The sequence below is a fragment of the Aedes albopictus genome, chromosome 2 (genome assembly GCF_035046485.1).
Source record: "Aedes albopictus strain Foshan chromosome 2, AalbF5, whole genome shotgun sequence".
Lineage (NCBI taxonomy): Eukaryota > Metazoa > Arthropoda > Insecta > Diptera > Culicidae > Aedes > Aedes albopictus.
This window is the reverse complement of record NC_085137.1, coordinates 170,449,467-170,476,191: the sequence shown is the minus strand read 5'-3', so window position 1 is coordinate 170,476,191 and position 26,725 is coordinate 170,449,467. Positions and strand designations below refer to the sequence as shown.

The following is a 26,725-nucleotide window of genomic DNA, read 5'->3' as shown; positions in this document are numbered from 1 at the left end:
CATAATAAATAGAACATGTAAATCGCTCAGAAACAAAATATAATGTTCCAAATGGAAATTGATTGATGTTAGAACACGATTTAGCAATCATCCTTCACAGTAAACCCGGGTAGAGGCGAAGAACAAACCAAGGACAAAATAATAACAAATTTTGCTATCATATCTCATTTTATCATTCTTATGTTATTTATGGATAACACTAAATAACTCGGTAAGAACAAAAAATATTATCATTGAAAAATTTGTTATTTCTTAGTTATTATTGAATAACAATAAATAACTGAATAATAACAAAATATGCAATCATGGCAAAATAAGTTATTCTGAGCATCCAAAGTAAAATAACACCCTAATTGCAAATGTTGCAACCATAACTTGGTTTGTTATTAATGAGTTATTTAGTATTTATTTTATTTTAAATAGAATATTGATGAAAAGCAAATTTTATTATTGGTTTGATAGGAATAAGAGTTCAAAGAACAAAAAATAATAGCTCACTAGTTCCAGAAAAAAGTAAATAATAACTTATTTTGTTATTATAAGATCAAACCAAGGACAAAACATTTCAGAACTTACAATACATTTCTTTCCAATTATAAGAACAAAATTTACAATTATGGTGATCTTATTTGAAATAACTTATTTTGTTCTTACTTTGTTCTCAATAACTCGATAATAACTTACTCAGATATTCTCCATTTTGAAATATTTTGTCCTTGGTTTGTTATTATAAGGACAAAAGCTATTATTGAGTCATATTCCGGTACAAAGTCAGTTATCTTTTTCATTTTTTAGCTCTTATTCCCAACAAACCAATAACAAATTTTGCCATTCAGCTATTAATTTTTAATTGCAAAATTTGATCTTCGTTAGTTATTTTCTTCTACCCGGGAAAGCAACTCACTTTTTTGAACTTCGGACGCAATTTTCTCCACCGTCTGTTTTTGCACATGAGACAGTTATGTGTCCACCAGCAAGTTCATTTCGCGCGTTCCTGTTGTGAGAAGGCTGGTTATGATCCAAGCCAGCAGTTTTCGTTCGTCGGTGTTGTCGTGACTTGGTGAGTTCGTTCCATAATAAAATAAATAATTTTATATGATGTATAAATCTAAAGCATAATTTTCGTGTCAAATGAAAACAAATATTTTGATTCAAATACAGGTTGCATTAGTCACAGTGACAAGCAGGGCGCGGAGGCTGAAACATGCCGCATTTCGTCGTTCCCGCGTTTTCGTATTTTTCTTTGTGTTTTTTGTTCGCACTTTGTGTAAACGATCGACGATGGCTCGGTGGCAAGATACCACATTGCCCGCATCATGGTGCTCGTGTTCTTCGTTATTCCGAGTTCGGAAATGCTAGCATCCAAGAGATTGTTTTTCAGTGCGTCAGGTATTCTCGCTTACGTATTTTTTTCGGATTCTTCGATGGACGATCGGAGGATCAGCGAGTGGTGTGAACGAGTGCACATTTTATATGGTTTGGACCGCTTGCATGCTGAGACCAAAGCCAAACATAGAAAACCAGCTGGTCAGGATTACCCGGTGAGTTCGTTCCTTATTATTACTTTTTATATTTGAACATGACATATATGGGGATTTCGGAGGGGTAGCCTAAGGAAGTTAAATGAACTGGTTTCCGGGCAAATGTTCGTGGGGTGGCCAGACTTTGTCACGAGATAACAATTATCATGTTGTTTTCCGAAGGTCTCCAGTGAATTTAGCTTACCCTGCTACAACAAACCATCAGGTAGATCATTCCGTTCCGGTATGACTCTGCAGCCATAGGTAATCCTTGCGCTGATGGTGGGTACACAATCATCATCATCATCATCATCAATACAGGTTGCATTAGTCACATCACTTACTAATGCGAATCCAGATCATGTGACCTTTCCCCCTCCCCACTAACAAAAAAATTCCTCCCCGTCACCCGTGGCAGACGTGGAGAAGCAGATGTGATGTCGGTCTCTAGTAAGCAAAGCTCGTCATGCTAACATTTATCCCTTCCTCGATGACCATAAGGACGCGTCCGGTGCCGTTACTGACTCAATAATGTTTGGGATTCTCGAAGGTACACATTGAGAACGGTAAGCTACTTCCGAGATCCGTTTGATGGTTCCTTGTACACAATTTCGATTGTTCGGGTCAATCACGGAGTAGCAACTACAAATCGTACGGTTATCTATGCTCTGCTCATGCTCACGAGACAGTTATGCGTCCACCGGCAGTTTTGCCCTAAGCTACCCACGGCTTTACTTCCCTTTAGAAAGAAGAACTCATAATTTGGGAGTTTGTCGGGAGTGGGATTCGATCCAAAGTCCTCGGCGTCAATGTCATGCCTTTTAAACTATTATACCAGGTCGGCTCCATTAACACAGTTTTTTTTTTTCAGATTGATACTTTCAAAGTTCAATGTAAAAGGCTGCAATGGTGATTGTATGACACATGCTTCTGTACTAAAAACGACAGCTTTAGGTCTGTCTCAACGTTTCAACTCTACTTCAAATCCTCTTCAGCGGTAAAAATTTAATTATGTAGTCGTTTTTTGTTAGAACTGACATAAGTTCAAATGGATTAAAAGCTACTAATCAGAATTTCCCCTTTGGTGGCCATTTTTCCTGCAGCTGTTTAAACTTTCCCTGCACTGAAAGTTTAGACAATTTTTGATTTGACATATAATTTTGCCTTTTGATACAATCCTTACAACACTTGGAACGGTATGAAAGATTGTTTTACAATTGAATAATAGGGCAGGCTGTACTCAGTATTCGTAAGTATTTCCAATGGAATCAAATGACAAAATGATCACGTTGATCATGTACAATCAACTTGGAGAGAGTCATTTCATGAATAAAAATTCACTTTTCATAGACCGCGCAGAGCATCCAGATGACATGTGGGATGTGAAACGTCTTTTTGAACACGTAGAGCTCAATGCTTATTGAGACTTAGCTTTGTTTATTACAATTATATTTTATTAAAGACACTTTACCAAATTAGTTGGCATTCGTGTCCAAGCTTTGTTTAGAAAAGGATCTGTTCAATGTGGTCAAACGATTTGTTTTGTAATTGCTTCATCTATACCTAAACTTTCCTGAATATTGGCTGAAGTGAGATATCGATATTATTTAACTTTACTTCCGTCTCTCAGCAGTTGAGAAGCAATCAACTGTTAACCAGTTTACCAAACACTCACTCACCTGAAGACAGATAATATCCGGGTCGTTTTGTACTATCTCTTGTATGACTTGATACCGTCGGCACTCCCACGTCAGCGCTTCCACTGGACATCTGACAAAACCATCGTTGTGCATACCAAGCGCTGAAAGTTATAATCACCATCAGATAACTCCCGGGTCTTCCCATATCACAAACCAAACTTACTTTGCGAGAGCATGTTCCACTGGAAGATTCGTAGCTGAGACGAGCTGGCGGCAGCTTTCGTCGGTTCACTGCAAGCTGCAATATGGTAGGCATCTTTTAGGTAACATTCAAAGTCTCCATAAAGCACGATCCGCCCCCCTATTCCCCCTCCGATACTCACTTTTGGATATGGCATCCAATTTCACCATCCGGAACCCATCGGCGAGGTCCCGCTGTATGGCGCCATCGGTTCGTTCGTCCGGCCGCAGGAACTGTCGTTTCACCAGCTGGGGCCGGTCTTCGCCGCGCATAAACCGACAGTACTCGATCAGATCCGGAATGGACATCCCGTCGGAAATCTCCAGCTTGTCATCCTGGCAGTCGACGTTCTTGATCTGGGGCGCCGACGTGAAGGAGCCCATCCTGAAAATGGATTGAGGGAGAGAGGTAAGTGTTAAAGATTGCTTGACTCAGAAAAAGGCCTTATCAATCTAGTATCGAACAAGTAGCGAGCGGCAGACGTATAAGTACCTTTGCAGCATAACACGCTGCAGGTGCGATTTCTTCTTAGTTGCCGGTGGAACTTGCTCTTCACATGGAGCTTCACTTGACATTCTGTTTGCCTTAATCATTACTATTCCAAGTACACTTCAATCTTCCAGTTCAGACCCGATTCCTAGATTCGAAAGTAAGTCTTCCCTCGTCAACTGGCGCCGTCCGACTGGTAGAGCCTATCGGGGACCATCGCCGGTTGATCCTCTCTAAAGAAAGTAGCATCTCGTGGGTATTTATATCCACCATTATTGCCATAGAATAGTGGACGCGCACGTGTGGCATAGCAAATGACGTGCCTCGTGCTCTGTCAGCGAAAGGTGAATAAAACATTTCATCTTTCGCGGTAAGCCTCCTGTCGTAAGAGATACGGTGAAATAAACACATTCTCTTAAAAAGATCCTCCTAACCAGATAATTCGCCAACAACTAGCTAGTAGGTGACAACTCGTTTGAATCGCACGTTCAGGGTTATTCGTTGTAAGCGAGAGATGGGTTATTCTCACGTAAACTAGAACATTGTACTTTTTTTTTAGAAAGAACGCTCTAGCAAGAGGTCATCGAAAGCTATTTGTGCGGAGAGATATGCAAAGCGAACTCAGGGTGCGGTTAGGAAGGCAATTCGTATTACAGAGGGCAGTGTGGTTATCAGTTCTAGTCGATCGTAGAATATATGAAATGTTGTTACATTTGGCCGCTTGGGAATGTACCTATTCGGCGACACACCGGTGAATGTCTCATCATTAATCCAGACAGGAGTGGCCATCGAAATGAGGTCAACAATGGAGGGACATTATTTTCTTTATTCGTCCTCATGAAATTTAAGAACAAACACTTTATTCGTTGCGTGTAATGTATAGTCATCAACTTATGGGCCGACTATACATTACGTGACGAATTCTTCGGGGGTTTCCAGACAACCCTTCCCTTGTTTTAAAATGTTTTCGTATCTTACATGTATGGCTGTATTTTATATCTTATGTTATGTTGAGTAGGGTGTATACTACCTGGAGAATCCTAAAAAGCTCAGAATTATCAGGAAATTTTATTTTAGTAGAAAAAAAAACGCAGCAGTTATTGAGGAGTTTCTTATCTTATATGGTTGAAGGTGAAGGATCTTCTAATCGAAGCTTTAAAGATTTGTTGCAGTTTTTCAAAGTTTTTCAACTTTTCCAGAGATACTTCCAAGCATCCCTTCAGTATGCGTTCCAGTCGATGAATTTCCTCCAGGAATTTTCTGTGGGTCTTCTTTAGGAGTTTCTCCAGAAATTTCATAAAAGAGTAATCTTGAAACTAGTACACTAGTACACTTCAGAAATTCCTTTCGGGATTCCTTCAGGAATTCTTTAGGAAATTCCTTCAAGGATTGCTATAGAACAGTGAAGCGCATTGTCAGACAAAAGAGACACAAAACAAACAACAAAGAAGACGCGGCGATTACTGTTTATCCCAACTGGTAATAGATAATGACATGATCTCATTTTTTTTTGTTGCTGACAAAACGGAAGCTGAATTTGTTGCGTACTTTTCAACTCATGAATAATCATTTATTACTAACCTAAAATCGAAAATTTTTAGATGATACATCTTCAGCAGCGTTGCAGTGTTTACCGACTCGAAGTTACCTCTCGAAAATCACAATGCAAGGCTTAAAAATCTCTAAACGCCGGGGCTCGTGGCGTAGTTGGTCACACGTTCGCTTCATATGCGGATGGTCATGGGTTTGATTCCCAGCCCCGGCACTTGCAATTTTTCGTCAGTTGCTCTTCCCCCGAGAACAACTGACACTGACCCTCTTCTGAGCCCCATGGCTCAAACGGACCCGGATACCTGGACATCGGCGAACTGCTACTCATAATGGACCCCCAATCGGACTGCAAAGGAACAACGGCCATCCATCATCATCCTTGTGCTCATGATTCTACTACACGAAAAGAAAATTCTTTATTGAATGTATAAGAAAATGTTATACATTTTTGCCATTTCGTTTACCCAATGAAAATTATGCAAAAGCTTTTTAAATCATATTAGAAAGACGTCATGAAAAGTATAAGTTTGTGTTATACTTTTCATGTACTTTTCTTAATAATGTTTATTAGGCGCATTATACAATGTATATGAGAAAAATAATAAAATATACTACGATTTGTTTTGATTAGTGGTCCTTATTTTGCAATAAAACTTAAATTTAATATAAAAAATGTAAAATAGCGATCATGCGATCAATGTTTATTTTCAAATAGTAAAATATAGCTTAAAATTACGAAACACATAATCACGGATGGGGGAAATTCTAGAACATCCCAACGGACAGTAGTAAAGACCGATCACCGACTGGCAAACTTAGTTACGACGACTAGCTCTGCACCGGCGGGTTGATGACCGGAATGACGATGTTGTTTGAGTCCATCTGCTTCAGCATCTTCGTGTCTCCGGATCGACCTCGATAATGTCCAGCTCAGAGGACACTTCCGGCACGCAGTTATCACCACGCTTGCGTTCCTCCTCCTGCAGCTTGAGATGAGTACGAAAAACAGTTATCTTGTTGCGCAGGGGCTTGGTGGGGATGATGGCCTCTTCCTCAACGATGTGGAAATCCATCGTCAACCGGGAGTCAACAAGTGCGAATTCGATCGGTACCATAAATACCTGAAAGCACAAATGCATTACCAAATTATGCAATTAAACAATTTAATTTTAACTTACCCGTAGATATTTCCGAGAGCACCAACGAACTTTCCTTTGTTTACGTCTTCTTTTACACCGAGTGCCACGTTGGAAATTTTCAATCCCAAACATTATCAAAAGTATAAGTTTTGCTTATTATATTTACGCCATTAGGCAAAACTTATACTTTTCACTAGAATGCCTTATTTGCTTCATTAAGTTTTGTTTGAAAGTTAATAAAGTGGCGAAATGAAGTTTACATGTTAGAGTGGAATAAAATCAATAAACCAAATCTAATAATTAAAACTATTACTTTTCTTTTCGTGTAGGTATAAAGTAGAAAAAGTGAAAGCAGCAGAAAGGCAACCAGTTCGATAAAGTAGAATAGATTCTAGGCGCTGTACAAAATGTAAGTGCAGCTGTCAATTGAAATTGCTCACGTAGTGCCCCAGTGGACAATAGAGCTGTAAATTAGGTTAAGTGATTAAGAATAAAAAAAAAAAATCGCTAAACTCGTGGTGCACGATCTTTGACCTATTCTACTCAAGTTGGGACAAACCTATGCCGCATTGGGTAGTATGTCGCAACAAATTCAGATTGCAACATTGTCGTTATTGTTGCGCGATGGTTGAATTTTGATTTACTGCTATAGAAGTTCATGTATTTTTTTAAACATTTCTGAAGGAAATCCTACAGGAATATTATCAGAATTTTCTCCATTAGCTTTTATTTCCGATTTCTCCAGGAATTCTGCTGAAAATATTTCACAAAATCATTTTAGGAATTTCTCTAAGGGTTTCTCAATGAGTTCCTCCAAAAATTTCTTCAAATAATGCAATTCTAGATGATTTTTTTTTGTGAAGATTTGGAAATTCTTTTAGAAATACCTGTCAGATTTTCCTGACGAAATTCAGAAATTGTTCCCGGAATTCCTTCAGAAATTACTGTTGGAATTTCTCTACAGGTTCCTTTAGAACATTCAGGCAATTATTTTTATAAATAAGAATTCCTCAATAAAATTCTCAAGAGATTCTTCTGGAAGTCCGTCCAGGGTTTGCTCCATACAAATTTCTAAGTATTCTTCCAGGGATTTCTGAGAATTAATTCAGATTCTTCAGGGATACTTTCAGATATTTTTCCTGTGATGCTTCAAGAATTTCTCCAAAGATTCTCTCATTACTCCAAAATTCTTTGTTTACTTTTTTCAGAGATTTCTTCAAGTAGTGCATAAGTAATGTTTGTGTACCAATCCCTTCGACAATTTTGTAATAATGTTTTCTAGAAATTGCTTCAGAATTCTTTCGAGGATTCCTTCAGAAAACCCTCACAAGATCCCTCAGAATTTTATTCACGGATTTCATCAGGAATTCCAGCAGTTTTTTTGTATGCAATTTTTGCAGACAATTTTTAAGAGATATTTTCGGAAATACATCTACGGTTTTCTCTAAAAATCCCTCCAGGAATTTCTCAAGCAAATTTTTCTGGAGTCCCTTTCAGATTTCCTCCACTAGTGTTTCATGACTTTCTTTCTACTACGAATCAAGGAGGTATGTTAAGAAATTTCTTCAATTATTTTGCCAGGCATTCATCCAGTAATTCTCGCAGAGATTACTTCAGAAGTTGATTCAAAAATTATTGTTCAGGAATCCTTCCACAACATTTTCAAAAATTTCTTCTAGGAATCTCCTAAGGTTCCTTAGGAAGCACAAGGAGTTTTTTAACCATCTTATTGCATCACGTTGGGATCAGCTCGCTAACGTAGTGTACGATTATAGTCAAAAATACTCCGAATGCAAAAGAAGGGCTAAGGGATTCCTTCCGACAATCCTTCAGAGATTTCTATGAAAATTCCTTAAGGAATTCTTTCAAGAATTCTGCCATTATTATTTTTTGTTTAATTTCTGAAAGAACATACTGAAAGCACTTGTAATTAGAAGGCACAGAATGTTGTTAATTGTCAAATTGAAAGATGAATTTGTAAAAAAATGAGTGCCTTCACATTGCAAGTTTTTTTTTAATATGTTTCAGACATACCAGAAAATCTGGTATATGCCAGAAACTGGCAAAATATATCAATATTCTGGAAAAAAAACTTCTGTAAAGTACCTGGAAAAATATCTGAACAATTCCTACAGAACTTTCACTGAAGGAATTGTAGAAGATATTTCTGATGGAATCAAACAGGAACAATTTCCAAAAAAAAAGTCCAAGTAGAAGTTTATTAGGGAATTCCCGAATGAATTTCTCAAGGAACTCTTGCAGCAAATCTTGAAAGAATTTTCTTACGAATATCTGAAGAGTTACAAAATAGAAAAAAAAAAACAATGCGAGAACTATAAGGAAATCCCTTGCTGAAACTCTTAAAGAAATCTCAATGTTCTGAAGAAGTCTCCGGAGATATTTTTGAAGAAATGCTTGAAGAAATTTCAGAAAGAATCCGAGCAGGAATATCAAAAACAATCCCCGAAGGAGTTTCCGAAGAAATCTCTAGGAGAATCTGTATAGAAATTTCTGAAGAACTGTAGAATCAATCTCTATAGGAATATCTGAAGAAATATCAGGAAAAGCCTTGAAGGTATCCCAGAAGCAATTTCTGAAGAACTTCCTGGAGTAATACCAGAAAAAAACTCCTCGGAAACCCTTGGAGGACTTGATGATGATGATGATGATGATGATGATGATTGTGTACCCACCATCAGCGCAAGGATTACCTATGGCTGCAGAGTCATACCGGAAGGGAATGATCTACCTGATAGTTTGTTGTAGCAGGGTAAGCTAAATTTACTGGAGACCTTCGGAAGGCAACACGATGTTATCTCATGACAAAGTCTGGCAACCCCACGAACATTTGTCCAGAAACCAGTTCATTTAGCTTCCTTAGGCTACCCCTCCCAATATCCCAAGTATCATGTAATTAAATTATATTTAATTATATACGCCAATTTCCTGATTTTACCTGAAACAATAAATATTATTATTATGATACATAGATTTTTAATTGACCTACCTACATTACAATTACAACTTTATTTACTTGAACAGCGCTGAAACAAATCGTTATATTATTAAAGTTGAAGTTAAAATCAAGCAAATAACATTGAAACAAATGGTATATTAGTAGTGAAAAAAATCTATATATATAAAAATGAGTTTGAAGTCCCTTTGAGGCAACAAAACTCGCGAACGGATGAACCGATTAGCATGACTGATCGATTCATATTCATGGTGGCTGTGTTTATAAATAAAAAAGTTACGAAAATCAATTGAAAATGAAGAAAAATGTAAAATTAACGAAATTTGCATGAGCTGGGCGGGAAATCAACACGATCGAAATAAAACCGATCTAGAGTGCCATGCTGCAATGAACCCAACCTTGAACCCAACAGTTGTCAAACCACCACAAATGGCAACACAACGTTTGCCGGGACAGCTAGTATAATATAAAAATAAAACGAAACACAGAAAAGTATACCAAATTTTGATCTTATAATTTCCCTGCATTTAAATTAACTAAGCTGGAGAATTACGAAATCAAAATTGGTTATGGTAGATCTTACGCCGTAACGTACCATTATAAGGTGATCTACCCACGTTACGGGCGCCTCGGAAACCCTTGGAGGACTTTCACAAAAATTCCCTTTGAAAAAATCTTGGTGGATTTTCTGAAAGTATTCCTGGAGCAAATCTGCCTAAAATAGTCCTGGAGATATTTCGATAGAAAATCTTGAAAGAACATCTGGAGGAAGCCCTAGAGAAATTTCATAACGAATCTCTGAAAGAACTTCTGAAGAAAACGCTTGAGAAGTTTCTTTAAAAAAAACTTGGAAGATGTTAAGACTGAATTCCCCATTTCTGATAGAAACTATGGAGCAATTTTCTCAAGATTTCTCAAAGTAATCCAGGAACACATTTATGGAGGAATCTCATGAAGAATTTCAAAAAGATTCGAAATAAGAAACCTTAGAACAACTTCTGAAAGAGTCGGCGAAGGAGTCTGTGGAAGGATTTCTAAAGGATTTCAGGAGAATTTCTGATCTTTTTTTCTGAAAGGATTGTTCGAAGCATTTCTGAAGGAATTCTTGGATGATTCCCTAAAAGAATTCTCGTACAGATTTTTTCAAAGAATCTATGGAGGAATTTCTAAAGGAGTTCTTGGATAAATTTATGAGGAATCCTCTAAAGGAAATTCAGAAGGAAGTTCTTGAAGCATGGATTTTTTTTTTAAATAAGGCTGATACAAATTTAATTTTGACTTTTTGTCTACCACACCCCCCCCCCCCCCTTCAAAAATGTTTGGCTGGATTTTGCATTTTGAGGGGGCAAACAAAAAATATTTATCAAAATATCGGGTCTTGCTAAAAATTCTTTAATAAATCCGATGAGTTTTTAATATTTTTTAGATTAAATGCTTTATTATTTTTATAACCCCCCCCCCCTCGACAACCCAAAGAGTGGTGGGACAAAAAGTGAAATAAATATTTGTAACGGCCTAACGTTCAAAATAAAGACTAAATCAGAAAAATCCGGGAAAAACCTTCAAGGTATTCCGCGAGGAATCTAGGAAGTCATTTCAGGAGAAATTTCTGAACGAATCGGTGCAGAAATCTTAGGATGAATCCCCAGAAGGATCTCAGGAAGAATCCCATGAGAAATCCCTCAAGCAATTCCGGGAAAGAGTCCCTGAAATAAATCTAGAGGAATCCTGATCGGATGTTGAGGAATCTCTAAAATAAGCTCGTGCGAAATACCTGATGAAATCAGTAGACTGATTCCACTATTATTAAAAACGGCTGCGCAGTCTTGAATTAAGAAACGATGTTTATTACTTGAATCTAATTTGGTCGTTTTTCCCCCTGAAGAAGACACTAATTCTGTGTCGGAACGTTGGGCAAGTAATAAACATCGTTTTAGCAGCCGTTTTGAATGATTGTTGAAAAGATACAGTAGAGCCTCCAGTAGAATAAGTTGATTCCTTGAGGAATCTCTGGAAGGTTTCTGGACGGTATTCCGGGAGACATTCCAATCTCAGAAGAAGCTTTAAAGAAAATCCTAAAAGAATCCTGGAGGCATTTCTGAATAAATTCTTGAAAAAATATCGAGAGGAGTTCCTACAGAAATCGTGGGAGAAATCAATGAAGAAATCTCGGGAGAAATCCTTCAAGGAATCATTGAAAGAATTCCATGAGAAATTCCTAAACCCGGGAAAATCGGTCACGTAATTCTTAGAAGAAAACCCGGAAGGAATCCCTGAAGGTCCCTGAAGGAATATCGACAAAAATTCTTAAAAGAACCCTGAGAAGAATCAATGAAGGAATCCCAGGATTTTTTTAAATAAATTTCGGAGGAAATCCCTAACTTTGGACAAATCAGTGAAGGAATCTCGCCAGGACATATCCAGAAAAAAAAAGTCCTTGTGGGAATCTACGGAGGAATCCCAGATGCAATCGAACAATAAATCCCGGAAGGAATCCTTGAAAGAATCGCGAGAAGAATGTCAGAAGGAATTCCGTAACGAATCACAGGAAAAATCCCTAAATAAATAACAGTAAAAATCCTAAAAGAAACCCGCGAGGAATTTGTGATGATGATCGAGGATAAATTTCTAAAGAAATCCTTGAAGAAATCCCTAGGTATAAGAATTTCGGAAGAAATCAATTACCCTGGGAGCATTCTCGGGAAGGAATAATCTCGGAAGGAATAAAAAAAGCAACCCCCGGAAGAATCACTGGGGATATCCCGGAGGAATCTCGGAAGGCATCCCGGGAGGAACCCTCGGAGAAATCATGGGAGGAATCCCAGGAGCAATACCGCCTCCCTGACGGTATTCCGGGAGACATTCCAATCTCAGAAGAAGCTTTAAAGAAAATCCTAAAAGAATCCTGGAGGCATTTCTGAATAAATTCTTGAAAAAATATCGAGAGGAGTTCCTACAGAAATCGTGGGAGAAATCAATGAAGAAATCTCGGGAGAAATCCTTCAAGGAATCATTGAAAGAATTCCATGAGAAATTCCTAAACCCGGGAAAATCGGTCACGTAATTCTTAGAAGAAAACCCGGAAGGAATCCCTGAAGGTCCCTGAAGGAATATCGACAAAAATTCTTAAAAGAACCCTGAGAAGAATCAATGAAGGAATCCCAGGATTTTTTTAAATAAATTTCGGAGGAAATCCCTAACTTTGGACAAATCAGTGAAGGAATCTCGCCAGGACATATCCAGAAAAAAAAGTCCTTGTGGGAATCTACGGAGGAATCCCAGATGCAATCGAACAATAAATCCCGGAAGGAATCCTTGAAAGAATCGCGAGAAGAATGTCAGAAGGAATTCCGTAACGAATCACAGGAAAAATCCCTAAATAAATAACAGTAAAAATCCTAAAAGAAACCCGCGAGGAATTTGTGATGATGATCGAGGATAAATTTCTAAAGAAATCCTTGAAGAAATCCCTAGGTATAAGAATTTCGGAAGAAATCAATTACCCTGGGAGCATTCTCGGGAAGGAATAATCTCGGAAGGAATAAAAAAAGCAACCCCCGGAAGAATCACTGGGGATATCCCGGAGGAATCTCGGAAGGCATCCCGGGAGGAACCCTCGGAGAAATCATGGGAGGAATCCCAGGAGCAATACCGCCTCCCTGAGAGAATCCGGCGAGGGATTTTTGGAGGAATCCGGAAAGAATTCCGGGAAGAATCCCAAAAGTAATCCTAGGCAAAATCCCGGGAAACATCTTTGACGGAATCGTAAAATCTTTAAAAGAAGCCTGGGAAGAATTCTGAAAGGAAGCCCTGTAGAAGCTCTGGGAGAAATCCCTGAAAAAACTCATGAAGCAATCCCTGGACGAAACCCTAAAAGTATCTTGGAGGAATCTCTGAAGGAAACCTTTACAGAGACCCAGGATAAATTCTTGGAAGAAAACTACGAGACGAATCATGGTAGTATTTCTAGAATCGCTTGAGACGTCAAAATCCCAAAAGAGGCGACTGAAGACTGTTGCTCAAATAGAGATACGCAAAAACGAAGCTACACGCTAAGAAAAAGTTACTCTAAAATGAGTAAGATTCACACAAAAATGAGCTAAACTGGAACAGCTCAAAAAATTAGTAAATTGCATTTCCAGCGATAGCGCTGGCCCAAGTGCAAAAATTCAACTGGTTTAAGCCGTATAATATTCTTGACATCATCAAGAATATTATACGGCTTAAACTGATGAGATTTTCGCACTTGGGCCAGCGCTATCGCTGGAAATGCAAATTACTCATTTTTTTAGCTGTTCCAATTTAGCTCAGTTTTGTGTGAATTTTCTGACCATGTAATTAAAACTGTTTTATGGAATCATGAAAATCAACAAAGAGCAACTTTATGTTCTCAGTTTTCAAGTTCTTTTCCTGCTGAAACATTTAAAGGTAAATAAAAGAGTACCTTCGGAATAAATTCTCGGGAAACATATAAAACAATAATTGAATGAAATTGATTTTTAAGCGTACAGGGTGTTCATGTAATTTGCTTGTTACAATATAACAATTGAAGACCAACAATTGAAAAGGCCGCATCAACATTGGGTAAACAAACACGTTTCTGTCGACATAGGGCCTTCTGGAATCCACCCACACACCTCACCACCACTAACACAAAGCGCAAACATCAAGCTTTCTGTTAATAGTGGTGAGATGCGTGGGTGTCGACAGAAACGTGTTTGTTTACGCAATGTTGATGCGGCCTTTTCAATTGTTGGTCTTGAATTGTGAGATATGTGGATCAATATTTGATGACATGTGGCATTTCTATTGAATTCCATTGAGAACTTTCAGAAGAATTTTGGAAAAATCCAAAACATTTGTTAGGCAAATTCAAATCTTAGATAAATCCCTGAGCAATTCTTTTAAGGAATTTTAGTGCAACCTGATTCAAAATTCCTGAATTCCTATTTGGTCTAACTTAGAGAATTTTTGGGTGGAGTTAATGGAAAATTTCCTAAAAATTTCCTCCAAGAGAGCTTCCTGAAGAAATATCTTTACTAAACGCCTTGTCAAATATTGTATTTTGGATTTCGATAAGTTCGTGAGAGAAGGCTTGAGTGAGCTTCAAAATGAAACCTTCAGGAGTTCATACTAATTCATGTGTTTTCAGAATAGCAAACACAAATGGGCATTTTTTTATTATCGTGCAAAATCGGCTAAAGGGTCTCAGATTTTCATGAAACTTTTTCCACAGGTAGGGCTCATGGATATATGAACAAAAAAAAATTGAGGAAAATTCAGGGTCGTCTATTTTCCCGGAAAACTTAGGTGGATTTTTTTTGTTTTCCCCTGACACTACTTACTTTGAAAAATCATAACTCAAGAACGAAGCATCGTAGAAACAAAGTTTTTTTAGAAAATGAAAGCAAATTTTCTCAGAAATCCAAAAAAAATGAACTGGAAAAAGTTTCCCACAAAATTTTCCACAGTTGAGAAAATTCGTAAAGAAAAGCCGGAAAAACTATGCCCGAACTCGTGGAAAATTTTCGAAAAAATATTTTTGAAAGGTTATTTCATAAGCTTTAATTGCTGAAATTTTTGGAATGCACTTTTTTTTTCGTTTTTGAGTTATGGCCAATTTTGTTGAAAAATGTCCAAATGTGCCATAAAAACCTTTTCTTTGAAAAATCATAACTCAAGGACGAAGCTTCGTAGAAACAATGTTTCTTAATGAAAATGAAAGCAGAAATGAAAGACAGAGTTTTCCGGCTTTTCTTTATGAATTTTCTCAACGGTGAAAAATGTTGTGGTAAACTTTTTCCACTTCATATTTTTTTTGATTCCTGAGAAAATTTGCTTTCATTTTCATTAAAAAACTTTCTACGATGCTTCGTTCATGAGTTATGATTTTTCAAAGAAAAGGCTTTTATGGCACATTTGGACATTTTTCAACAAAATTGGCCATAACTCAAAAACGAAAAAAAAGTTCATTCCAAAAATTTCAGCGATTAAAGCTTATAAAATAACATTCTCAAAAATATTTTTTTCGAAAATTTTCCATGAGTTCGAGCTTAGTTTTTCCGGCTTTTCTTTACGAATTTTCTCAACCGTGGAAAATTTTGTGGGCAACTTTTTCTAGTTCATATTTTCTTTTGGATTTCTGAGAAAATTTGCTTTCATTTTCTAAAAAAAAACTTTGTTTCTACGATGCTTCGTTCTTGAGTTATGATTTTTCAAAGTAAGTAGTGTCAGGGGAAAACAAAAAAATTTCCACCTGAGTTTTCCGGGAAATTAGGCGACCCTGAATTTTCCTCAATTTTTTTTTTGTTCATATATCCATGAGCCCTGCCTGTGGAAAAAGTTTCATGAAAATCTGAGACCCTTCGGCCCAAACCCGTACGGTAATAAAAAAAAATCCCCAAATGTTTCCGCTGAAATTTTTTATTTTTTGTCCCTCAAGTAATTTTCGAAAAGGTCAGAAGTGTTTTTGCACACTTTGATTTAAAAAATATTGCGTCTTGGAATTCTATGGTGATATGAAAAAACCGCCTGCGAACAAATACAAGCGGATTGATTGAGCATTATAGAAATTTTTATATTAAATTATTATATTTTTATTATCGTCATTTTTTCCTGCAGAAATTTGATGTTAAAACACACGTGTGCATGAAAAAGTTTCTTAAAAAAAGGTGCATATTCAAAACATTGGTAAGTTCAATAAATCGACTAGGTTTGAAAACATTTTATGATTCTAAGGTTAATTTTGAATAAAAATGGTCTTAATCACTAGTTTTCTAAAAGCTTTCGATATAATTCAAGTTTATATTAGTTTATATTATTAGTTTATATCGACTGAAAAACCTGTCTTCCAACAATTTGGAAAGTTACTCGAGAATCTCCATCCTCAAGCAAAAGTTTTCCAAATTGTACATGAAATTTCCCACATTTTATCCTTTTACGCCAAGCCAACAATGGATTATGGAATATTTCAAATTTTAGATTTATTTTGGATTTTTCTCATGAAAAAAAGTTTTGTTGGCCAGTGTAATATTTTTTCTACAAAGCCTTATCAATCCTGGAAAGCCGAGAGAGAGATGGTTTTGAGAAAAAGCAGTGTTCACGGTGTGGCTTAGGAGTCAGTTTGTCTTTCTATTCCGCAGAATTATTACCTGTTCTGAGGCTTAGTTGGTTAAAGCGCCGGTCTAGCGAATACGGAGCCGTGGGTTCGAATCCTACCAGAAAGCGATTTTTTTAAACAAATTTCATCTCTCAATTTGTCAATTTGCAATATTTCCTATCTTCTAATTGCAAGTTTTTTCCAGTTCAGTTTTCCAGACCAGTCCAGACAGTTTTTCCATATCACCGACGGTTTTCAAGCTACAATTTTTCAAAATATATGTGTTCGCACTTAGAACTTTTTCAAAAACTGTTCGAGGGTCGGAAAACCAAATTTGGTCAATCGGTGATTTAGGATGGAAACAGTCCAGAAAATATTTCCAAAAAGCCCATCCATTAACTATGTAGACTCTTAGGGGGGAGGGGGATTTCTGAAAAAAATGCCAAACTCTACGGTACATACAAATTTCTAAAATAGTGCAAGGACAAAAGTTTCCGATGGGGAAGAGGGGGGGGGGGCTCTGAGATGGCCAAAAATGAGTCAACGTAGTTGATGGAAAGCGTAAAAAATGGACGTTCTCTAATATGTTGAGGTTGAATGATTTTGTGTGTAACGTGATATGCAACGCAAAAAATAAAGCGCTACAGTGGTATGGAAATAAACGAAGGCATATACTCATAATTTTGAATCAACTATGTTATTTTATCATATTCATATAAAGCACTAACGGAATAGATGACCTTGTAGGAAAATGATCATATTTATTAAACTAAACATTGGAGCCCCCTATAGTGAAGTCATGCTCGTATGCATATCACAACACATGTGTAAGTATACTGTTACGTTTGTAATATAGTTAATACGTTGTAAAGCAGTTTTAAGAATTTTCCATGGATTGCATTCTCCAATTCATGGAAAATTCTTCGATTGTTGCATGGAGTGTGTTACGTTTGTAAATTGTTGTGAACATTTTGTCTGTTTATTTTGTATGTTTTACTAAGGTTTGTACATTTGTCCCTGAAATTTAATGTGCATTTGTAGCGCTCCAAAAATTTCAGGAGCGATCCAGTACAAAACGCACAAGCCGTCCCCTAACACGGACATCAAATTGTAGACGGTCTTGTGTTGTTGCCCGAATCTGGATGCCCCCTTAGGATTAGAAATTCCTAGACCAAAACAAGCTATGAATGCAGCAACAGATGCTGCGAATAAGCAAGTAACGCTGCAAACAAAAGGCAATCCGCCAGAAGAAATACGATTACAGGATTGACTGATGGACCAAGAACAAAAATGAAACCTCGTCATCCTGGGTTCGGACTTAGTTATCTATTTGGATAACTGGGCACAATTTATGTTATGTGTTGCATGTTTGTGTTTTGTGCATTTGTAATGTTCCATTTTGTTTTTTGTATCTAAGTTCCCAGACGTGGGGCCCGAAACGGAAAATAAAATGTACACTTATAAGGTTCCAATATATTCGTTACATTGGCGCCCAACGTGGGGCATTGGGCATTTATAAGGTTTCAATGTACTATTCGTTATATTGTGTTACGTTTGTAAATTGTTGTGAACATTTTGTCTGTTTATTTTGTATGTTTTACTAAGGTTTGTACATTTGTCCCTGAAATTTAATGTGCATTTGTAGCGCTCCAAAAATTTCAGGAGCGATCCAGTACAAAACGCACAAGCCGTCCCCTAACACGGACATCAAATTGTAGACGGTCTTGTGTTGTTGCCCGAATCTGGATGCCCCTTTAGGATTAGAAATTCCTAGACCAAAACAAGCTATGAATGCCGCAACAGATGCTGCGAACTAAAAGGCGAAGTGCCAGAAAAAATACGATTACAGGATTGACTGATGGACCAAGAACAAAAATGAAACCTCGTCATCCTGCGATTGGACTACGTTATCTATTAAGATAGCTGGGCACAATTAATGTTATGTGTTGCATGTTTGTGTTTTGTGCATTTGTAATGTTCCATTTTATTTTGCGTATCTAAGTTCCCAGACGTGGGGCCCGATACGGAAAATAAAATGCGCATTTATAAGGTTCCAATGTATTCGTTATATTGGCGCCCAACTAAAAAACCCACGTTCAGTTTAAAGTTTAGTGTTTCTTTATTGATCTATCTGGTTTAGTTTAGGTAAACTTAGAGTAGATCAAATATGAGTGTCCGCAACAGTAAAGATAGAGAAAGGCTAAGTACTTGGTTGATGGCAGTTCTTTGGCCGTTGTTTAATGGCGTTAGATCATACCCTTTGCTAGGATTCGCTGGCGTTATTAGTTTTAAGTTAGCCTGGTGGCAATTAGTTTAAGGTTAGCCTGGTGGCAATTTTATTCGCGGAGTTATCTGGTAAGCGTTTGGCTTACGTAATATGGTTAGTCTGGTGACAATTTCACGCTGAGGTCTGCTCAGCACCAAACAAAATGATCATCGCTGCCATCAACCGACCACTTGGAAGGATGGTAAATAGGAGTTTTTTAGAATTTTTCAAGAATCGCGATTTCGATTCTTGAAAAATTCTTCCGCTGTTGCTGGTGTTGTGTTACGTTTGTAATATAGTTAATACGTTGTAAAGCAGTTTTAAGAATTTTCCATGGATTGCATTCTCCAATTCATGGAAAATTCTTCGATTGTTGCATGGAGTGTGTTACGTTTGTAAATTGTTGTGAACATTTTGTCTGTTTATTTTGTATGTTTTACTAAGGTTTGTACATTTGTCCCTGAAATTTAATGTGCATTTGTAGCGCTCCAAAAATTTCAGGAGCGATCCAGTACAAAACGCACAAGCCGTCCCCTAACACGGACATCAAATTGTAGACGGTCTTGTGTTGTTGCCCGAATCTGGATGCCCCCTTAGGATTAGAAATTCCTAGACCAAAACAAGCTATGAATGCAGCAACAGATGCTGCGAATAAGCAAGTAACGCTGCAAACAAAAGGCAATCCGCCAGAAGAAATACGATTACAGGATTGACTGATGGACCAAGAACAAAAATGAAACCTCGTCATCCTGGGTTCGGACTTAGTTATCTATTTGGATAACTGGGCACAATTTATGTTATGTGTTGCATGTTTGTGTTTTGTGCATTTGTAATGTTCCATTTTGTTTTTTGTATCTAAGTTCCCAGACGTGGGGCCCGAAACGGAAAATAAAATGTACACTTATAAGGTTCCAATATATTCGTTACATTGGCGCCCAACGTGGGGCATTGGGCATTTATAAGGTTTCAATGTACTATTCGTTATAATACAAAAATGTAAACACTTTATAACACATAATTTATGTGTTTACGAAGCTGAGAATAGACTCTGTCTCAGTTGCTCTGATGAAAAAAAAAAACAGATAAAACAAACGAATGCCACGAATGTGAAAAAAGAAAACAAACCACTCCTCCAATCATGTAGAACGTGACTTAAACTACTCGCCAACAACAGCAATACAAAGCAATACCATCATCGTTTTTTGCCCTACACTTTTGCCACCCCATGTGTATCGATCAATCGGAAGGAAATATGAAACGAGCAAAAAATGGCAAAGAAACTGCGTATAATTCACCCAACTCTATCCATTCTGCAAGGTTTACATTTTTGTCCCTTCGGTTTCAATCAATTCCACTCGAGGACGTCGACTCAAGCCAACCCCAACTAAGTTTTCTGATTTCTATTTGCCTATACGATGATGCGTCTCCACATTATAGCACCCCCACTCGCTACCCAACCACGCACCGCTTATGCAATGTATTTGTTTATGAGATAGGTATGAGATTTTAAAATGTTTTCGAAGTGAAACGATCGCGCGTCGCCGTCTACACACTATACGAATCACAACATAAATACACTTCAGTCGAGATGGCCCTTCGAGTTTTGGGAGCTGATCCAAAGCAAACACACCAAATGTCAAACTATCTATGAACCAAAACAACACTATACTGTGCAGAGAGCGCACAGATGACGAGAATAGGTACGATTCGGTACGTCGGGTGTTGAAGCGTGACTATCGTCAGGGAGTATATCTGCGCTACGCACTATAAGATATCCGGCGGACAAAAAATAAGTGTAGATTAAGCTTTAAGTTAAAATACATGTTCATAAGATAAAATAAAAAGGCGGACAAAAATCGAAAATGTGACCCTCACCAAATCTTTTTTAAATAGTTTTTTTTGTCGAAAGTTAACATTCGAATTAAATAAAGTTTCAAGTCTCTTCACTTTGTGTTTCTTTAAATAATATGAAATGTCAAAGCTAGAAATAAACGAAAAATTGTACTTTTTGTCGGATAAACTCGGTTTATCTTGAATCACTTGTTGACATTTTTTCATGAGAAGCCCCATAACTAACAATATATCATTAAAAAGGTTACTAAAATAAGAAAAGAAATTGAAACACTAGGTCTATACAAAACTGAATTATTTAAAAAAAAATCATTAAAAGAGGTTAACACATTAAAATAACGAAAATATAAAATGTTTTGATCAGCAACTTTTTATTCGCACTGAATTGCGCGCACCCCAATGGTTCTGAATCATAATCGTGATGTATACTAGAGAGCTAAGGTGAAAAAGTTTGCGCAAAAATTGCGCCATTTTGAAAGCAGCCTTTTTTATAAAATAGGCCACTTCAGAACAATTTTATAATTTTCTATATGTAACAATTGCTATTGTGTCGTTTTCATAATTTTCTGCTGTGGTATATGAACAATCCCTTATGAAAACTGAAAACAAATCTTACACAGAAAGAAATTCTGAAAACTAAACGTAACGTAAATATCAGAACGTTTAAATTTCCATTTCATTTCATTCGATTTTACATGAAATTATTTCTTACACGCAAAGTTGTAAGCAAGCTCCATACTGCAGATAACCTGTAATTTTACAATCCGATGGAGAGTTGTGTTGAAAGCGATGGAGGACATTTTGTTACAGCGAACTCGATGTAACAATTTTAAACTGTGTAATTTATTGATTTCTAATCAAAGTACGGATCGCTTGAATGTTTAAGTTATTTGAAGTCAATAAGTACATACCTTTTGAAAAGTTAATCTAAAAATGCTGAAAAAGTACACCATTTTTCGACAACAAAATATTTCGATAGTATAGACCACAGAAAACGAAAACAAATGATAAACATATTATCGTTCACCTGCTTGTATGGCAATCGCCCATAGTGCCACGGTCGGTCACCGTCACTACTCTTGCTGCTAGGAACAGAAAAAGAATGTAAACACACCGCATGGGTTGAGGGACGTGCAATTTTGCGAATTATTGTTTGTCAGGCGCAGTGGGTGGAAAAATGAGAATGCGATGGTTGTATGAACAGGGATGGAAGATTTGTTTTCTCAGGATTTTCAATAAGACTTTTTTTTTGCTTTATCATGCCGTAGTTAATGGCTCTTACCAGTAAGTACAGTAACCAGTCAGTAAGGCTTCATAAAACGTTCTGTTCGAAGTCTTCCAAAAAATCCCTCTTCAGATTCTCACGAATTTTTCAACAATTCTAGATCATTAAGCTTTACCATACACATCATAGTTGCTACCGCCGTGATTGTCGAGCATCAACGAAATTACACAGAAAATCAGTAAAGGAAGAGTAGGATGCGGTTTATTAATTTGTTAAAAATATGAATTAATCTGCTTTTCTAAAATTTAATTTTCACATAAATTTGAAGAGCATAAATCTTCTGAAAAAAAAATACGTAACGTAAATATGGTTTTTACGACATTTTCTTTAATTTTCTCTTATTTTCACTCAAGTTTACTCTTGGGCTATAGCATGTCAACTGCAATTTCAAATTTTCAAGCATGCTAAAGATATATATTTTTTTAAATTGTTTCAAACAAACTATTTCTTTAAGTATAAATTTCCATGCTGTTATTTACGGGAAACTACTAAAACATGCTTAAGAACCTTATATTTTTCATGTAAAATTCAAGTTGAAGCTTTTTAGTACAGGAAAATATGTTTTATTTCAGAACACTGGTAAAAATTAAAATTTACGCTATAAGCCATTAATTAATTAACAAAATGGTCAATGGCCGAACCCCCCCCCCCCCCCCTCATGACCACGTGGTTTATGGACAGCCCCTTATAAGTTTATTTCACTTTTTGCCCCACCACTCTTTGGCTGGCCGAGGGGGGGGGGGGGTATAAAAATTTAATTTAAAAATTTAAATTAATTTAAAAATAAAATTTAATCCGAAAAATATTTAAAACTCATCGGATTTGTTAAAGAGTTTTTGGCAAGACCCGATATTTTAATAAATATTTTTATATCTATCCCCTCAAAATGCATAATCCAGCCAACATTTTTTGAAGGGGGGGGGGGGGAGAGAGACAAAAAGTCAAAATTAAATTTGTATCAGCCTTATTTATTTCCTTTGACAGATACGTATTTCGACCTCAACTGTAAGGTCGTCTTCAGTGTCTTGTACTCGACTCGACAAGACACTGAAGACGACCTTACAGTTGAGGTCGAAATACGTATCTGTCAAAGGATGCAAATTCTTAGTGGAATTCAAAGGAACCGTACTTAACCCGATTTTCTTTTTATTTACAGATATTCCCCTAACAAGCCCAGGTTAATATTCATCTTATTTATTTATTTATTTATACATGCTTTCGAACCAATCACACAGACAGATATTTAAGTCTAATCCTATTTTTAAATACTAACTTGGACACATTGAAATCAAAACTAACATAAGCTTCGATGAAACGTCGACAATAAACTTCGAACGGATTGTTCCTCCCGTATTCAGTGCGGTGTGCAGGAAGACGGATGAAACTCGTTTGCCGCGTGGCTCTAGCGGGGACGTTGAATTAAACAGTTAATTAATTTTCTAAAGGTACAGTTTATTCACAACATTTTTAGGCAATAAAAATATATGCAAAGGCACGCTAAAAGATTTAAAATTGGTTAAGCAGTTAAAATGTTATCGGACCCTAAAATTTTTAAGAAGAAAAAAAAATAAATGAAATCCCAATAAACTCATATTTTGTGTAATTTTGGAAAACTTTAACGTTCAACAGGTTTGAATCAATTTGAAAAATATGCATAAAAAAGATTGAAAATCGGTTGAAAATAGAGAAAGTTATGACAGTTAAAGAGATAGCATCTTTTTATTACTCGAAAACTCAACATTGGGGCGTTTGCGCCATCTTTAAATCTCAATATTTTTGGCTTGAACACAAAAGTTTCCCTTTTTATGTTATTTTAATTCAGAACAGCATACGAATTGCAGGTTTCAAAAACTTTTGAAAAATAAGCCACAGCATTGGGCAAGTTTGGCTGAGACATCGAGTTTTGTGAATCGATTCGATTCGGACCAGCAGAATCGATTCACCGATTTAATCGAATGCTTTGAATTGATGTTTTCACATCGATTCGATATTGTAAAATGTTGCAAAACCATGAATTGATCCGTTTGCAGCATGGAGTACAAGTTCATGGGATGACTTATTTGTCTATATGATATCAAAAATTGAGAATATACATCGTACTGTCTCTGGAAGAATTCCTGGATGAATCCGTGGAGGAATTCCTAAAGAAATACCTGGATGAATTCCTGAAGGAAACTCTGAAGGAATCCCTGCTGGAGGAATTCCAGAAGAATTTCCTGGAGGACTCCCTGGGGAAATTCATGGTTGAATGCCTGGAGCATATTCTGGAATAGATCTTGAAGGAATCCCTGGATGAACTCCTGAGGGATTCCCTAGAAGAAACATCTTGAGGAATGCTTGGAGGAATCCTTAGAGAAATTTCTGGAGAAATTCTTGGAAAAACTTCTGGAGAAATTCCTGGAGGACTTTTTGGAAAAAAAAATCGCTGGAGGAATGGAATCCTTGCAGCAATTTCTGGAGGAACCTCAGGAGGAATGCCTGGATGATCTTCAGGGCAGATTCCTGGCGGGATCCCAGAAGGAACTCCTGGAGAAATTCTTGAAGAATTCCCTGAATGAACTCTTGGAGGAATGTCTACAGGAATTCTGGGACGAAACCCAGGAGAAATTTCTGAAGCAATTCCTAGAAAAATTCTTCAGGAACTATTTCTGAAGGAATTGTCAAAGAAAGTTTTGGAGGAATCTCTGGAAGAATCCTCAGAGGAATTCCTGGAGTAATTTCTGAAGAACTTATTATTATTATTATTATTTATTTTTTAACCAAACATTTTGAAAGAGGGAATTCTGAAGAACTTCCTAGATAAATTCCTAGAGGAGTTCCCAGAAGAATTCCTGGAGGAAAACCTGGAAGAATTGGGAATTCCTGAAAGAAATTTTGAATCCATGGAGGATTTCCTGTAGGAAATCCTTCAAGGAATTCCTAAGGACTGTATCGGAAATTAACTATAAACATTCAAAATGCTCTATCTCGAAGCACGGTTTGTCTTTTTATTCCGGTTCTTCTATGAAATCTTCACAATATAGTTAAGTTTAGAACAACTTGAAAAAATTTGGAAAATGTTTAGTATTATTGAAAATATGGTTCTATGAGTAAACCACATAAAATAACAATCTGTACAAACTGCATTTTTTATATTTTTTTTAACGTTTCAATATTTTATATCAAAACAAATTTGCACGGGGAAAAATCTGGAAAATAATTATCATTACTAGCAGTTATGTACACATAACATATCACTCAATACCGACTTTTAAAGTTCTTATTTTGGATAGAAAAACCTCCAATATATAGAATATGGTCTATCCCAAAAAACAGCTACTTTTTGGTTGAACTTTGACGCTCTGTTTTAAATATCTTCAGCGGTTATATAATTCCGTTCTCTGGTAAAACTACCTCTTCAATAGATTTAAACACATACCCAATTTAAATAATTGCAAATTTTCAACTTTATGTATTTTTTATTTGCGTAATCGTTCTTTGATAACGCATAAAAAAGAGTTCATCGAAAAATGGCCTTTTATATTTTTAAGAATTGCCCTAAACTGCGGAATTTTTCTTGATAAAAATAATTTTCCTATATCATGAGCATTCTGGAAAAGAATATATTTGAGCAAAATTAAGAGAAAAAATTGAATATAAGGACTGTATCGGAAATTAACTATAAACATTCGAAATGGTCTATCTCGACGTACGGTTGGTCTTTTCATTCCGGTTCTTCTATGAAATCTTCCCAATATAGTAAAGTTTAGAACAGCTGGAAGAAATTTGGAAAATGTTTAGTATTATTGAAAATATGGTTCTATGAGTATTCCACACAAAATAGCAATCTGTACAAACTGCATTTTTTTTTAATTTTTTAACGTTTCAAACATTTGTAGCGAAAAAAATTTGTACGGGGAAAAATCTGGAAAATAATGATTATTACTAGCAGTTATGTACACATAACATATCACTCAAAACCGACTTTTAAAATTCTTATTTTGGATAGAAAAACCTCCAACATTAAGAATATGGTGTATCCCAAAAAACACCTACTTTTTGGTCGAACTTTGACGCTCTGTTTTAAATATCTTTAGAGGTTATAAAAATCCATTCTCTGGTAAAACTACCTCTTCAACAGATTGAAATTAATACCCAATCGAAAAAAATGCAAATTTTCAATTTTATGTATTTTTTTATTTGCGTAATCGTTCTTTGAAGACGCATAAAAAAAGAGCTCCTCGAAAAATGGCCTTTTTTCATTTTTAAGAATTGCCCTAAACTGCGGAGGGTATTTTACTTGATGAAAATAATTTTCCTATATCATGAGCATTCTGGAAAAGAATATAAGGTACCCCGGGGCAAGTGAGAATCGGGGGCAAGTGAGACCTATAGCTAGTATTTTTTTTATTATTTATTTTTAAGACTAACATTCTTCATAGAAAACATAGGTATCACACTTACAGATACTTTGAATACAAAAAATGTTATTGTTTCAACCATAAAGAGACCATATACGTTATTGTTGTTCATATGTAATTTTCAATTCACTAGGTGAGATTGACGTGCTCTACTGCATTCGTCATTTAAAAATAGATTTGTCATTCTACAAATACTTTTTCGGTTTCAGGAGGATAGTATTTGGAGTTCTTGCAAATGATTTCAAGCGAAAAAGCTTCATTTTATTTTTA

At 36.4% G+C, this 26,725-nt stretch overlaps 1 protein-coding gene across 8 annotated transcripts in view; it reads right to left on the bottom strand.

Moving 5' to 3' along the window:
- Nucleotides 1-26,725, bottom strand: part of LOC109398703 (nocturnin) — a 169,661-nt gene that overhangs the window by 7,113 nt on the left and 135,823 nt on the right. For 5 of the 8 annotated variants that reach the window (XM_029859199.2, XM_029859201.2, XM_029859193.2 and 2 more), the window contains 3 exons: nucleotides 3,544-3,785; nucleotides 3,384-3,476; nucleotides 3,200-3,321 (listed from right to left, as the gene is read on the bottom strand). In XM_029859199.2, coding sequence (XP_029715059.2) covers nucleotides 3,200-3,321; nucleotides 3,384-3,476; nucleotides 3,544-3,785 — 457 coding nt within the window. Of the gene's footprint in view, nucleotides 1-3,199; nucleotides 3,322-3,383; nucleotides 3,477-3,543; nucleotides 3,786-3,893; nucleotides 4,790-26,725 lie in introns of those variants that run through there. The other 3 variants (XM_029859195.2, XM_029859197.2, XM_029859194.2) reach the window with 3 other exon arrangements.